This window comes from Micropterus dolomieu, linkage group LG07 (assembly GCF_021292245.1).
Source record: "Micropterus dolomieu isolate WLL.071019.BEF.003 ecotype Adirondacks linkage group LG07, ASM2129224v1, whole genome shotgun sequence".
Classification (NCBI taxonomy): Eukaryota; Metazoa; Chordata; class Actinopteri; order Centrarchiformes; family Centrarchidae; genus Micropterus; species Micropterus dolomieu.
In genome coordinates this window covers 31404080-31421484 of record NC_060156.1, presented here as the reverse complement: position 1 = coordinate 31421484, position 17405 = coordinate 31404080, and the positions used below count along the sequence as shown (strand labels likewise).

Here is a 17405-nt window from a genome sequence, read left to right as displayed (position 1 = left end):
ACACCCACACAGCCACCCACGCATACACACACCAGGAAAAACATACATAAAAAGCTCCTGATCCCGTAACCACTTCACTAAGCCATATAAATAGTTTTATGTAGACTTAACATCATATCAGTGGTAGTGTTGAACTCGGACACGGACCTCCTAAAACTGATCTGGTCCACAATCACTCCACTGCCACTCCTCCCTCTTTTCACAACAACCCTAATCATAAAACACAATCAGCCACAACAATTCACTGACTGGTAGAGATCGTATAGTCATTTCACTCAGATCAAAAGAGCAAAGCAGTGGAGAAGTCAACAACTGTTATATATAATATATATAACTGTATCTCAACAGTAGCCATGTTTTGTCAGACAAATGTGTTGTCCTATGTTATACAGCACTGCATAACAACTGATTCACATTGAAGCATCATCACTGACAGGAATGCACACTGAATATATGCATATGTAGAACAAATCCTTCAGACAGAGTAAGGATGGCTTTGACAGCAGAGTGAGGGGTTGAAAAGAAAGATACATATAGTGATGCATTCTTGTTTTGACAAGAAGTCCAACTAAACTCTTAAACTGAGATGTCACGCACGCAAGAGCAATTGTGAAGCTCACTGTGGGTGGCTTCTTGCCTGACTCCACCTAATGGCTTCAACATGACAATGGCTCCGCTGCTTTATGGAACCCATTAATTTCAGTGCACCGGGAAAAACGGGGCATCCATACAATCATGGAAACATACCATTAGCAGGCCATTAGATAGAAGTAGGACAAACATATAGAGTTCAAAAGATTGGTGAGATTTAGTAGGGTAGCAAGAAGAAACAGTCCGTTATGTTTCTCTGTCAGAAGTGTAAGAAAGAAAGAAGGCAGCTGATTCAAACTCTCACCCTTAATAGCTATTCAAAGGACAGCTATGTGACAGGCGGTAGTAGGTGACGGGGAAAGCGAGCGGGGCAGAGGAAAACATGAGAGCTTGGTTTCAGTCTGGCAGTTAATGTACAGTGTAGGTCGCAGTGTGTCTCTTTGTTTTTTTTTAAGTGTTTACTTTTCAATTTCTGCCTTACCTCAAGCCCCCCTGATCGATACCACTCTCACTCTCCTTTCTCTTACCTGGGAATAAAAAAAAAAAAGATGTGGGTCAGAGGAGAAAAGGACGGAGGAGGAAGGAGAAGGGAGGAAGGAAGAGACGTTTTATTCAATGACATTTATCCACATGTCAAGTACACAAATGATCAAAATACCATTTCTCAAGGCCCATGGTGCTCAATACAAGATTACAGTAATCAACTTACAATACACTAGATATAGAGTACGGTCTAGACCTGCTCTTTTATGAAAAGCGCTGTGAGATAACTGTTGTTGTGATTTGGCGGAGTGAACATGGAATGGCTGGAGCATTTTAAAGTGTGTAGTTCAACCCCTGTCTGAATATATACTAATAACAGCATCATCAGAAATGAAATTATCAGCAACAGAGGTCAGTAATAATTCTGTAATAATGTAATAATACTATGCAACGTTAGCTATAATATGAAGTTACATTAAATAGCTGCATTTCATTACTACCTACTTAGTTGGATTGTTACAAATACTTTGAAGTACCAAGTAGTCACACAGTAAGAAAAATACATCTTTATCCTATTCCATTTACTATCTCATCGTAGCCCTCCTAATCGTAATGAGGTGCCTAGAAATTCCCACCCCTAGAGGTGATGCATCGTGATGTATCGAGATATCGAATCAAATTGTTGACTGGATAATTGTAATCAAATCAAATAGTGAGACCAGTGAAGATGCACACTCCTACACTTCATACCAGTTGGTGGTGGTAATGCACCAATTAAGAAGAAGAATCACGTAAAACAAAATGGAGGAAGTGAAAAGAAAAAGGAAACAGCTGTGCTCAGGGAGTAGAGCAGTCGTCCGCTGGTTTTATCCCCGGCTCCCCCAGTCTGCATGTCAAAGTATCCTTGGACAAGATAATGACTCCCAAATTGTGAATGTGTATTATTGTGCATTTCTGTTTCTGTTGGCAGAGGCACCTTCAGTGAATAAATGTGTGAATGGGATGAATGTGATGTAGTGTAAAAATGCTTTATGTGGTCAGAAATACCAGAAAGGCTCTGTACAAGTACAGACATTTACCACTGACATTGTCTTTCATGACACATGTTTGTGTTCTTACAGAGACATCACATCAAATGCAAACATATTTTCATTCAAGTAGTCATGTCAAGTGTGTTTTTAGTCAGGTTAGGGTTGGCAATAAACATAGCTTAGCTTTGTGTTGCACATCTGAATAAAAACTCAGTGTGGTTTTGAATATCTTTACTGTAGGCTGCAACATACACAAGCAGATCGGTACATTGCTTGTTGCGTTCACGTTTGGCACTGTAGGGGTGAAATTTGCTGAATACCGTGAGTTCTAAAATGCACCAACGGCTACTTGTGGGGCTATATAATGCCTGCATTGTTGGCACGGAGCAGACCCGAAAGTTCAGACTCCCTCACAACTTCTTGACAGTTGCCTTTAAGCAGTTTTATATCACTGCCAGGGACACAATGAGCAGGCACCATTTACTTATATCAAATGATGACATAGTGTAGTGTGTTTGGGGTGGTGATGGTGCATAGATAAAATGCTTGCCTTTGGTGTGGAAGACCTGGGTTCAATTCCCACTGTGAGACATCCACCATTGTGTCCCTGAGCAAGACACTTAACCCCTAGTTGCTCCAGAGGCGTGCGACCTCTGACATGTATAGCAATTGTAAGTCGCTTTGGATAAAAGCGTCAGCTAAAATGAATAAATGTGTTTGCAGCTATGTTCCCTGATTTGGGAATATGCTAAATAATATTACTATTATAGGAAACATCTCTTTCTATCTATTCATCTCTTTCTAAGAAATTGTTTTTTTTTGAGGTCTTAAATTATATTTGTTGAGGTCTTAAAATGTCTTAAAAGCATAAAATGTGAGCATAAAAATGGTGCAAGAATCCTGTCCTGACATTACTCCCTAAACAGTATACTAATAAGGAAATACATTTGGCGCGCCTATATTTATGCAGATTAGTATTCTGCATAAAACTCCTGTTTTATACAGCTCCATGTATCATCCATCATGTTATGGGTATTACAGACACCATTTCTAACATGTACTGCCATGTTACGTTACATGTACATGTCTCAATGTCATCAGCAACAGTTGGCTTAGCTGCTAGGTTAACATAGCTAACAACAATTCACTTGCACCGAAACATGATTAGTGGAAATGATCAGCCGACTTTACCGCTGACTATTTACATTTATTTACATGCGTACATTCCTTGCATTTACTGCTTACCTGCGACATACACAAGCAGATTGTTATTGTTATCAGCACATGGTCTGTTCAGACACAAATTACAGCCATGCACTACCTTGTTGCTGCTGATCCTAACATTACTCACTAAACAATACTCCATCTTGTGGTAAAAGTGGGAAATAACGCTTACTTTTTAACATACCCATCATGTGTACAGGCTGTGGCGGTTTTGGGGGGGCCAACAGGGGCCAGTGCCCCTGTAACACAGACCTTGGACCTCCCTGAAGCAACCTCCATGTGGCCCAGCACATAATCTAATAGTAATGACAACAAAAGTAAACTACATGTATAGTGAATGGAAGTCGTGTGAGTTTCACATGCTCTGCACCGATCACCGCCATTCAAGGTTCACTAACTGACTGACCTGCAGCCTCTCCGCTCCTCTGTGTCTGCAGAGTGACTCCACACACACGGATCGAAGTCAGCTGATCAGCGCACTTTTTATGACAACTACGCTGGTTAGTGTATGTACGTGGTGCAATAAAGACTTCGCGAGTAAAAAGCCAATTCTTTACCAACACACCTGTTTAATAAGCATAAACACGCAAAATGCAATGTTTTAATCTGCTCACTCCCTCATCCACTGCAGCTGTGTTTTGGTTTTACACAAGCACAGCGCTAGTTCAGATAATAGCTTATTGTTACAAACAAGCTAAAGTGAAAGCTCTCTTTGTTGTCTTTAGTAACTGTTCAGCTTAGTTTGCCACATACATTAAAAAATGGCACATTATAAACTCAGCTGGTGGAGACAGACCAGTCCTCTGTGTCCTGGTTTTAAAATCCATCTTGTAAGTAGATAAAGTGTTGTAATTAATTAATCAAATTAACTGAATTAATTGCATATTGAAATTAGCAGTGAGAAGTATTTTAAAATATTTTAATTCAAATTGATTTTGGTAGATGAGTGCATCATTGACAATAAAAAAAACTTATTTAGCTTTACATCTTTATTTCCCACACATTCATAACCTTTTTGTCACTGTTCTTATGCAATAACAATACCACAACAACTTTCATTTTAACACTAATAGTGTTTTTGTGGTATTAAAGACCTTTAAGATACCTGCCTCATCAGTTTGTAGTCACCACTGCACTGAACAAGAACAGGTCAAGCCTGACCTGGAACACTTAGGATACTCCTGAAGTCCACTGACTCCGCCTAAGGCATGTTATGGCTGCGCCACGGTTTTGTTCCATCCTTAGCCTGGTGTCAACGTCTACTGGAAGCGTCTCAGAAGCCTGTCTCACGTTATTGACTTGTTATTATTTGTTCTTTTTGTGCTTCTACTACCTCCTTCACAGATCTCTGTGACCCCGTTTTGTTCCGTCGTCAGCAGGCTGAATGTTCCACAAGGAGCATTTAAGAATCAGAGCATTTTGCCTGCCTGATTTTGCTGACATGTCTAGACCGCGTCTGGTGGACTCTCAAGCATTGACTAGAATGGCGTAGCCGCAACCACGGCTGCGCTGGAGTCAGTGGACTTTAGGCAAGTCACAGTATACTGCTAACTACCAGCATGTTTACAGTCAGAGTGCTAAAATAGTTAAAAATACTCACACATAGGCTAACATAGACACTTGGATACTCAATGTTTTTTAAAAAATATAATCAAAACCCACTATGCAGCCCCATTAAATAGATATAGCTCTGTGTGTGTGTGTGTGTGCGCATAACAATGAAAGCCTTCACCTTCAGCTCTCCCTGGCTCAGCTTCCCCTGTGATGGACCTTGCGTCTGTTTATACTGACATATGCATAAGAAGAACATCAGTATGAAATATTACAAACCGTAATATAGGCTGTCCTCGACTAAGGATTTACATAGTTGAATCAGAATTGTCAGGTCTTCCTTATAACCGACTGATAGTCAAATCATGAAACCTATGTGTGTTTGTGCGCAGCGATTGCGAGCGGGAGGGGCGGGGTTACACACGGTAGCTCCGCTTTAATCTTGAGAACTGCAGAGCTGAAGTCTCTATTCATTATTCAGTGTAACTTACACTGTACATTTCCAGCTAAACTGAGTCTTATTGTTGACCATTTTCTATCTGCCTGCCATTCACTGGTCTTGTGCTCAGTTTTGCCTGTGTGATGTGCGGCCGACAACGACATGCAGGTCGCGGTTCCTAGCGGGTCTGTTTCAAGTGCTATTTAAAAACGATATAATATTCTTTGTGTGGTTCATCAATGGTGATAAATGATTCGAACAACTCTGCACAACACCGGTGAGGCTGAGGCTCTACTGCAAGTGATACTCTTCGGCCTGCCAGGTCGCAGATCATTTTTCTGTAACTGTTTAATTGAAATTAATGGGTTATTTGTATCTGTAAAAATATTTATTTCTGCTGCAAAGTTGGACATTTAACATGATTCTAAGGGCATTCAAGGAACTGCAGTTTTTGGCACTTCCGGGATGGCTTCATTTTTTGGCCCCAGAGGTTGCCTCTTGGAAAAAACAAAAGCTATCTGGTAATGATTGTTAAATTTTGGTACGCAAGCAGATGAACACACAGTGACAGTGTCAGAGGGGTCTGTTTAAGCTTACATGTTTGTATAGTTAACTTGCAATTGTGTACTCCAACAAGAGAAAGGTATTGACACGCAAGGGCATCACTTTGTGTTGAAAAGTGGTGGGGACATGGAGGGTGTGACAATACACTGAACTCACGAGAGACAATGATACACAATATTGGTGTCGTGAGAACAAGATGTGATGATATTCACGACCTCAGTGGGCTCAGGACATGACCTCAGTGGGCTCAGGACATGACCTCAGTGGGCTCAGGACATGACCTTAGCGTGATGCAAATGAGGATGAGGATTTAAAGAGTTTGATGGCCACAGGCAGGAATGACTTCCTGTGGTGCTCTGTGGTGCATTTTGGAGGAATAAGTCTTGCACTGAAAGTGCTCCTGTGTTTGAGCAGCACATCATGGAGTGGGTGGGAGACATTGTCCAAGATGACATGTAGTTTGGACAGCATCCTCCTCTCTGACACCACCGACAGAGAGTCCAGCTCCACCCCCACAAACCCCTCACCCACCCCTAGGCCCCTCATCAACACCCACTCCAGCACCAACTCCACACACCCTACCCTTAGTTCTAATATAAACACGGGTAATTTCAAAGCTCTTGGCCATTAGCTTTATTGTGACACCGATAGAGTCTGTAACACCCAATTCCAAATTCAGTGTTGCAGACTCATCCAGGCCATGCTCGCATATATATTCAATTATTCAATATGATTACAAGGCACAAAAGGTCAGTACAGTTTTTTTTAAATCTGTCAAATTAGACTGTGACAGTTATGTTCCTCCTTTTAACTTAAAACAAGGAGAGGAATTTCCATTCAATGCTTGAGTGATTAAAGAAAAGTACAATCAAACATTGAAGAAATTACTGCAAAGCATTAAATAATAAAATCAAATTATGAGTGAACAAATAAACATACTACATCCTTCAAATTCAATCTTGAGAGCTAGATTAATCGAGGTATTGGTCAAATTATGTGCAAAACTGAAATACTGTATAGAGTAAGAGTAAATGGCTGTGTCCGCTGAAATGATGATAAAAATAATTTGTTATGTATAGCTTATTGTATTGTAACTATTTTTGCACCTGTATCCTCTGACTTGTGATGTGCGGCTGACTGGTGTTTACTGTTGGTCAGTTTTCTTGAGGCTGTTACAGGAGAACTTGTGGGTGTTATTAATCTTTATTAATATAAAGGCAAACACAAAATTCAGGTGGCAGGTGACAATATAATATAATGCAGTAAAGCTCTCAGGAACTTTGTGCTACTTTTAAATATGTTTCTCCTGTAGATAAACCTTGACAAGGTTACAAGGTTGTTGTATAACAAAACAAATCTTTGTAGTCCCTTCATGCTGCACACACACACAACAGATTAACATATTAATATCTGAATACACATTAAATGTGTATAAAAATATTTTCTCATGTAATATAATCTGTACTAAGTCGACACACATGTATGATTTAGATTAGTCTTCCCTCCTCTTTTGTCTTTGCCTTTATTTGGGGAAGTAATCTCTTAAAATATGACTATGGCACCTTTTCTCTCCTCAGTGATAAATGAATTAATTTCAATTCAGTGATAAACTCCGGACATTAATAGCTCCTGTGCTTCAGCAGTTTTTCTGCACATGTTCAAAACTTTCTGCACATTCAGAATCCCTCCCCCATAGACCCCATAGATCGTTGTTCTCTGACATGTTGAGAAAAAAGTCGTAATATTACAAGAAGAACGTATTATTTAATGAGAATTCATAATATTTTTAAACAGTCTACCTGCCCCATACTGTGCTGTGGACTAGCCTGCGTTATTGCTCTGCTGATTTGGCCCCTTTAGCCCATGTGCAGACTCAGAACTGTTTGGGACTGTACTAATGGATGAGAGGAGGAGGTGGAAAAATGAAACTTACTGAAAACACTTCTGATCAGGCAGAAATCTCACCACAAATCCACGCAAATTTTGACTTCAGCACCTTAGATAAAGTGCAGCTCAGTGGCTGAGAGTTGGCAGCTCTGGTGTTATTACTTCATGGTTAAGCAAGCTAAAGCTTTGCTAGTCTGCCTAACTGTTTACTCCTCACCTTGCCTGTCATACATAGGTGCTTGTTAACACTTTTTTAGCCAGAAATTTGGCCATTGCGTCCCTGTGATTTTATTTTTCTGTGTGTGTTTTGACATTTCTTTTTCTGGGCCCCTGACAGGCTACAGTGTTCACTTAAAGCGACTCGCTTTAGTAGCGAGTGGTGGGTTATCAGATGACAAGTATGAAATATGATTTAATGATAATAATACATTTATTTATCATGTAAATAGATATAAAAAGTTTTGTTATTCATATAAGACAGTAAGTAAAGTGTTCTACTTGATCCCATTGAAGGGTCAACCATAGACCTTTGCATTGCCCCCCCCCAACGACAGGCCTGCTCCCAGTTATTTGTAATCCTCCACGCTGACCCCCTGGATGGAAACAGGGGTCACTGGTGCCTTTGCTCTCCTTAGATCCACAACCAGCTCCTTAGTCTTTGTCATGTTGAGCTGTAAGTGGTTCTGCTCACACCATGTGACAAAGTCCCCCACCACAGCTCTGTACTCAGCCTCGTCACCCTTGCTGATACATCCAACCACAGCAGAGTCATCAGAAAACTTGAACTGAAGATGGCAGGACTGGTAGTTGAAGTCTGTGGTGTAGATGGTGAAGAGGAAGGTAGAGAGGACAGTCCCCTGCGGGGCCCCGGTGTTGCTGACCACGCTGTCTGACACACAGTGTTGCAGGCGCACATACTGTGGTCTGCCAGTCAGGTAGTCAACAATCCAGGACACTAGGGGGGCATCCACCTGCATCGCTGTCAGCTTCTCACCCAGCAGGGCCGGCCGGATGGTGTTGAAAGGACTGGAGAAGTCAAAAAACATGACCCTCGCCAGCTTGTCCAGGAGGGCGTAGGTGTGGTTGAGCAGGAAGATGATGGCATCCTCAACTCCCAGTCAGGGCGAACTGGAGTGGGTCCAGGAGAGGTCTGACCATGGGCCGCCGCTGATCCAGAACCAGTCTCTCCAGGGTCTTCATAATGTGGGAGGTCAGTGCCACAGGTCTGGAGTCCTTGGAGCCACTTAGACGTGGTGTCTTTGGCACAGGAATGAGGCAAGATGTCTTCCACATCAGAGGGACTCTTTGGAGACTGGTGAAGGACTCCACATAGCTGGGGAGCACAGGCTTTGAGCACCCCGGGGCGGACACCATCAGGGCCTGCAGCCTTGTTAGGCCTAGTTCACACTACACGACAATCATTACCAGATTTTATGCCCGATTTGCATGCTGTGATCGGGGATACATCAGTGATCGATCGGCAGCCGCCACTCGTTGCGTGAACTACTCAACGACGCATCAAAACGGCTCCCAGGCTCATCATTGACACATCGCAGACGCCAGCCAGATATCTAGCATGCTAAATATCCACCGACTCGACATCCACATCCAGCCAATGAGAGCAGGCAGCTGGCAGAGCAGGCAGCTACTTTTTCACTGCAAAACACTTTTTACTCTCCTCCAGCTCTCTCTGTAGCTCAGACGGTCCCTGCTACCTGCGTATGCTAATCCATTCTTTCACCCACATTCTTTGTCTTTATAATTGCTGTCTTTATAATAACAAACAACAGCTGTTTCCTGTGTAGAATCTCGTCACTTCCTGTTTTACATTTCACGTGTGTTTTCTTGACTAAATGTGGTTTGGAGACCAGCGTCGGGTGACACAGCTGCTGTCAGCTCGTGTAGTGTGTGACGCCCTGTTGCCCATCAGTCATGTACCGTCACAAGATGGCGAGTTGTGTAGTGTGAGCTGCACAGTAATCTGCTGACGCTGAAAGTCCTGTAGTCTGCACAAGCCTTGAGGGTGGAGTCTCGTCAGCTGTCTTCTCACCTGGTCAGCAGTGAAGCACAGAGGTTACAGGTTGGGGAGGGGAGGAGTCATCAGACTGGAGAGGGGAAGAGCTGTATGCATCCTTAAAGTGCACTTGTATTGCAGACTGTTCTTTCAAAGCTGAGTGTACAACAGACACTTATCACAGCAACACAAGTTTCAAAACTTTTTTCCCAACATATGCACTCCAGTTTTCAGATTTCAATTCTTATGCTTTTTTATTAGATTTCAAGCTTTCAAACACTGAGTATCAACCTTTGAAAGCTTTTTCAGTTTTGAGATATGGCTCCTCTTTAGACTACATAAAATCGTCCACATCTGAGGTTCTGGGTTGTAAAAGAATGATCAACTCAAATACAAATATGTTCAAATACTGACAGTGAGATGTTTAGGCAGTGTGGAACTACTAGACTTCATGCCAAACCCACCTGACATAATGATGAAACATCCTATTTTTAGCCCAGTAATGCTCACTAAACATGTTATCACTGGGAAAATTTCAAACAAAATTTGCCTGTTTACTGAAATTATTAGGCAGAAAGCAGTCTTTGCTTGTTGGTGATGATCCAGCCCGCTTAGTCAGAGGAAGAGGAATTTCTTAACAACACTGTTAGTCTGTACTGACCTGTGACCCTCGGAATGTGAGTGACACAATGTACAATTTTTTTTTTTTTACAATATCTCCTAGCTGTTAGTTTATTGGCCCGTTGCGTTGAACTTTGCCCACTACAGTGGAGCTTTTATCCCATGTAATGGCTTTGTGTGTCCAACCTGTTCCCAGTGTGTGAAGAGGAAGAGGAATCACAAGTGACTCGTTAACACATCAAGCTGTCTTCTTATTGTAGTTCTTATTCACTACAGAAGCTCTGTTGATCACAGATGGTGAGACCAGTTTGAAGGGGGCACATTTATTTATCTTTTCTCTTCTCACTCTCCTGGCTCTGCCATCTGTTGATTTGGCTGTCTGATATCCTGTGATAGGCTTGCATAACCTCTGTGTGTGTTTGTGTGTGTGTTTGTGAAAGAGAAACTAGGTGTGTCATCAAGTGTGTTTATCAGGACTATTGATGCACTGTACCTCTAGTTGCTATTTACTATAGGCACCTCCGTGTGTGTGTTTGTGTGGATCAACAGTCATGCCATCTGTTAACACTGCGTGTTAACGAAGCTCCACGCTTGCTCTCTCCTCAGATAAAGAGGAACTCTTTCAGAATGTGCTGACGCAAGTAGCAGAGCAGTTTTCAAGGTAAGCAGCTGGCTGAATGCGCTCACACGGCAACAGATCTTCTCTTAACTCACTGACACCCCATGCTGTAACTACTGTAAATAATTTCTTCAGCTTACTCTATTTAATCAGGTTGCTGATTCTTGAGTTATTTTTATTCATATTTATTGTATTATAGTGTTCTGTCTCTCTCCAATCTGTGTCCATCTGACGGCAGGGCGTTCAAGATCAATGAGCTGAAGACCGAGGTCACAAACCGTCTTGCCATGTTGGAGAAGAGAGTAGAGCGTAAGTCACTTCCCACCACCTCACTATCATATTTACACACCTCTGGAGTTTTTTGAACATGAGCAAACTAAAGCCCCTTTTCCACTGCACAGTACCAGCTCGATTCGGCTCGACTCGCCTTTGTTTGGTTTTCCATTGTGTAAATGTTGCACCTGTACCTGCTAACAGGTACTTTATTTCGTATCACCTCCATCAAGGTTCCAAGCGAGCTGAGGGATACTAAAATGTAACGTGAAAACACGACAGAATGCTGATTGGTCAGAGAGAATATTCACTATTCACTGCATCATCATTGATGCACCAGACAGAGGCCAGCAACAGAAAGGTTTATATTTTACAGTTTTCGTATGGAATTTCATCACTAAATCCACTTCTGAGAAGTTTTGAGGTGAGAAATCAGCTGTGTAGATTTCCAATATTGACAGTTTTACGAGAAGTGATGGCGGAACAAAAATGTGCTTGAATATTTTCGGAGTTGAGGAGCTCAGCAAGTGGCTGCGAGGAAAGAGGCAGAGGAAAACACAGCTGGAAGCTTTTCATACCACTTATCTGTCTTTACATTCTAAATAATGTGGAAAAGTTTTAAGTTAAATCAAGAGAAAGCTGTGTGTCGCATTGAAAATTACGTCGCGGCAGTTGTGTGTGGCGTCGCTATGACGTCCAGCTGAGGGGTACTATCTCTGGGTACTACCTGCAATGGAAAACGGAGCAGGGCCAAACCGAGTCGAGGCGAGTTGAGCTGGTACTGGAAAAGCGGGAGAGGGAAACTGGTCATGATTTATGGAAATGCACATGCACACACACACACACACACACACACATACGGATGGTACAACCTTCAGGAGTAATTTGTGGGTCAGTATGTTGCCCAAGAACACTTTGACATGTGGACTGGGGGAGCCAGGGATTGAAACACTGACCTTCTGATTAGAGGTCGACCCTGACAGAGAGAGAGGGAGAGAGAGAGAGATTTCTGATCTATGTGGGGACCTGAATGCAAGAACTCGTATTGAACTTGATATTGTAGTCCCACAATGTAATGTCATGTTTGGCCAGACCCGTGTACGTCTAATCAATCATCACTCACAGAAACAACCTTGAAAGTGTCACAAACAGTAGTGGGAGGTAGCTACTACACCCCTGTCAATCCTCAACTCTGTACTTTCTTGTACTGTTCATGTACATCAAACAAAAAATGGAAAAAAAATATTTGCCTGTTTAGCTGACTGTAAAAAGGCATTTGATTCAATTTGGCACAATGGACTCTATTATAGAATCCTTCATAGTGGTATAGGAGGAAAGGTATATGACACAATCAAATCCATGTACACAGATAACAAGTGCAGCATTGAAATTGATAACAATCACTTATTTTTTTACCCAGAGGAGAGGAGTTCGCCAAGGCTGTAATTTGACTTCCATGCTGTTTAACATCTACGTAAACAAATTAGCCAGATACTTTGGTGGGCAGGGGCTCAAGTGAAAAAAGGGCACTTCTCATAAATATTAATTAATTATTTTAACAACACGTTAAATATATTAACACAACTCTGACTTCCTTACCAATTTATTTTAATTCCCATACACTCACCCTAATACTCAACATTTTCTTACAAAATAATCAGTTCACAGAGAGACCATGGTTTCTTTAGCATTCACTAGGTTTATCACAGGAGCAGGCAACAGCAGTTTTTGCTACTAGTATATATTTAGAATAAATAACTGCACCAAGGAGAGGGACATAGTTTCAGCCTATGATCAGAAATATAAAGTTACTGTTTAAGGCAGGACACTTTTTCAGATTGTGGTCAATTTTCAGATTTTGGTCTGTTTTGCTTCCATGTCTTCTTTTACTCTAATGGAAAGAAAATTACTGAAATACACATTTAGATGGAGTTTGTTTTAAGCAACTACCCTTCGTCGGTTTGCATCTGTAGATTTCTTCTAAATGAACTAAAACAATCTAATTTGCATATTTGAACATAAAATTTCAGGGGAATAGAGTCTTGATTTAAGTCATTAACTGAAGAAGTTCTGTGGTGACATGCTTTAGTTATTTTGTTTATCATATTCACCTGCAAATCTGTCTAATTTACATATCATGATCATGATCACATTATTAGAGACAAAAACTTTACTGTATTCACTTGTTACCTGTAGTGTCTCATCAAGTAGGCTACAACATTAGTTGCCTTAGCTAAACTTTAGACTTCATCACTTCATCACTTTAGCTCATTTTTATTGTAAAACAGCCGGCCTGGTAGGCTGACAAACTCTATTAGGTTACTTAAATTGGGACATTCAGTCAAAATTAAGCAGCAGACAAACAGAGAGCACACAGACTCTACAACATGCTCAGATGGACAGCCATTGTTTTATTTGTATGTATTTATTTGTTATAAACATGAGCTCCTAAAAAATTATTAAGCATTGTTTGCCAGTCACATAAATTAAATGTTACAAATCTGTTACATACGGTAGGCCTACTGCTTATATTACCTCACCATCTGTACACAAATGTAAAGGAATGTGTGTGTGAGTGAGGACGCGTGGTCATGTGGTCTGGTGTGGCTACAGTGCCAGGGCTGAATTTTTGTCCCAGTCTGCCCCTGGTGAATGCACTAAAAGAAAAAGCTCGTAGAGCTCTCGATACAATTGAACAGAAACTCTATAATATAAGTATTCCAATTAAAATCTGGTGTAAAGTAAACTAGAACAGATAGACCCTATAACACCCCCAAACAAAGCAGTCTCTCCCTACATTTTAAATAATATCATAGGCCTATTCATAACAGCAGCAAGGAGTGTGTTTTTTACAAAGCATATAGCCTAGGCCTAATGTTTCTTAACGTTACCAGCTGAAATAAAAAAATAAAGCAAGTAAATCACAACTTTTGAACAGCGTTTTTTCTGCACTTGTAGCCTATTATAAGAGCAGTATTCAGTAGTTAACGCCACTCTCTCCCTACGAGTCCAAGCATCAATGACAGTAGCTGCTGGAGTTTCTTTCTGTAAGTTTCAAGTTGCTGTGCTGCTTCAATAAATCAGATGTAGAATTGTTTGTGGTTGAAAGCTTTTTTGCTGGTCGCACAGAGTTTACAATAGACGACAATGTTCTTTGCATCTTAGGCTGTGACACAATAATGGTGATACTTACAGCTGTGGAAAGAACGCCTCTCTCCCTCGTTCTCCTTTCTTCCTTTAGTTTTTGGCTAACAGTGGACATGAACAACAAAGTCAGGTGCCGCTGACCTGCTGCACAGTCCCGCTTTCACGTCAAGGATGCTGTGTTCAGTAACAAGTAACACAGTGTTACTTGGATTAGTAACTAATAATATTACTGTTTTAGAAAAGTAATTAGTTACACTACTAGTTACTGGGAAAAGTAATATTATTACTGCCCAACACTGGTTATGTCTTATTCAAATGTAGGGCCTACTGCTTTGGCAACATTGTTTAAATGAAACACTAAAGCACACTGAACTGAACTGAACTGAGACAGTGAGAGAGAGAAGCAGCCTAATACAAGGCTAATATAACAAAGAAAAGCAAAAGAACTGTAAAGGTGGTAGTAGTACAGACATCAATGAAAATGATTAATAGTTGTAATAATGCTAACATTAAACAATATAATAATAATAATAATAATAGTAATAATAGGACTAATAATAATAATTATTGCAGTGTGTGTCTAGCAGGAACATGGGGGCAGCAGGAAGCCTGCAACCACAGATCCAGACCCCACAACTCCAGAGCCAGAAACATGCAGAAACGATACAGTACCCTAACTACTTATTTTGTCTGATGATGATGTCAAAACTAAGAGTGTACAGCCATGCTAGCCACTCTCTGAGGGTGTCCTTTGACACAGCAGTGCTTTGAGCTGAATGCTAATGTTCTGTTTTGTTTGTTAGCATACTAACATTTGCTAATGAAAAAGTACAGGTAATTGGTTTTAAACTTGGGGTAGTTGTGGCTCAAGAGGTAGAGTGGGTTGCCCACTAATCAGAAGGTCGTTGGTGTGAACGCTGGCTCCCCCAGTTTGCATGTCGAAGTGTCCTTGGGCAAGATATTGAACTCCAAATTGTGAGTATATTTGAATGATTACTTTTTGTTTCTGATGAGCAGTTGGCACCTTGCATGCTAGCCTCTGCCATCAGTGTATGAATGCGTGTGAATGAGCGTAAAACACTTTGAGTAATCGGAAGAATAGTAGGGCGCTATACAGGTACCTTAAACATAAGGTTGGGTGGCATTAGAGGAATAGTCAGGGATGTAGTTATTAGGAGACCACAAATGTCTGTATGAGTTGTCATGGCAATCCACCCAATATTTAGACATTGTCATTCTATGTCTTCATTCCTGTCTGTGAAGTGTGCTTCCATGAGATTCAATAGATTACTATGTTTTATCAACAGAACTATTTTGTTAATCTTAACTTTTAAAACAACAGAGAAAATACATCATTTTTAAGTACTGTACAGTACACTGATTAGTGTACTGTACAGTACAGAGATTAGTATAGAGATAACTGCATGCTTTAAATGCATGTTGTCTGAACTTGTTTCTCTACTGTTTATGAGCCTGTGATTAGATAAATTGAAGCCGCTCAAGTTATGTGGTCTCCTAACCCACCTCCAGAGTCTGCCAACCCTGTGTTGTTATTAGAATCTACTGAAAATTAACCACATTTTAGAGAGAAGAGGAGTAGAGCAGAAAGGAATATATTGTCATCTTCACGCTTACACAATATTCACCCCGGAGTCATGCAGCAATGTTCTTTCCTCTTCAGTTGAACCCTTTCTAGTTTCCAGATTCCCAGTGTTTTATTAACTGTGAAGATGTATGTGTGTGTCTTCTTCTGAGTCTGCCGACCTGCTCACTGCCACTGCAGTTTACCGGCCTGTCTGATGACATCTTGGCACTCGGTATAGATGTGTCAGTTCTCTCAAGATGAAAGCCAACTATAAAATATGATCATTAAAGGTGGCATGAAAGCCAGGTTTGCTGTACTTTCCTGCCATCATGTTGTGTTTATAATGTAGGTGTCAACAGGCCAGCTGTTACAGTAATTACCCACAGGAACATTTAATCAGTGATCGTTTTGCAATCATTACATTTTTCCTAGTAAGGCTGTGATTAAAGATAAAGGTCTTTTGATCTAATACAATTTCACATTCAGATGCAGCAAGGTGTTCAAAAGATGTAAAAAAGAGGGGTGGTTTCTTTGCAGCCATCAGAGAAGACAGCATTCCACTGCTTCTCTTATCAGATCTAGTGGTTTGGATGGACTTTGTTAGGAGGTGCAGTATCAATAAGCCATTTCTATCCAGCCAAGTCTCATTCAGTAGAGTGAAGTCCAGGTTATGGGTATTATAACAAAAACTTATTCATCCTGACAATTAATAAAGCAAATTTTATTTTTCAAGGTGCATGGCCTTGATAGATAGTTGAACTTTAAACTGGTAATACATTGTTTAGATTCCTGTCTGTTACAGGAAAATTACAGGGTCTGGGTCTATGGTTTATAATTACTATCCGTTTTTTTTATGTGTGGTAGAAGATTTTAACCATGTTCATAGGGAGGAAACGTGATCCGTAAAAAATTTGATGTACGACAGAACAGGTATGGGTGGTTCAAGAAGAACAAAATTGTATGTAAACGGAATGCTGAGTAAGCAGTATGCCTTGAGCCATGTCTGAAGATGATGGACATGGCTGTACTTGACGTCTCCATAGCTGGGACAGGGCAGCGGGCAGGAGATGATGACTGACTAATACAGTCTAAAGTCAGATAATTATAGTGTGTTGCTCTTTAATTGACTTTTACACGGTCCAGGCCAAACTTGGACTCAGGAAGCTGAATATCCAAGGGATATCCACAAGTGAAACTGCATCAGTCTGTTGAGGATTATGATGTGACATAACACCTTCCTGTTTCCTGTGCATAAGTGGGCAGCTGTGGCTCAGTAGGTAGAGCGGGTTAGCTGTTAATCGGAAGGTCGGTGGTTCAATCCCTGGCTCCTGCAGAATGTGTGTGAATGTTAGTTTCTGTTTGAGCATAAATGTGAG

The 17405-nt window shown here is 41.0% G+C and overlaps 1 protein-coding gene across 6 annotated transcripts in view; it reads left to right on the top strand.

Moving 5' to 3' along the window:
- pde9aa (phosphodiesterase 9aa) overlaps positions 1 to 17405 on the top strand; it is a 114494-nt gene that overhangs the window by 63042 nt on the left and 34047 nt on the right. For all 6 annotated transcript variants that reach the window (XM_046053290.1, XM_046053288.1, XM_046053289.1 and 3 more), the window contains 2 exons: positions 11012 to 11066; positions 11263 to 11333. In XM_046053290.1, the coding sequence (XP_045909246.1) occupies positions 11012 to 11066; positions 11263 to 11333 (126 nt within the window). The remainder of the gene's footprint in view (positions 1 to 11011; positions 11067 to 11262; positions 11334 to 17405) is intronic.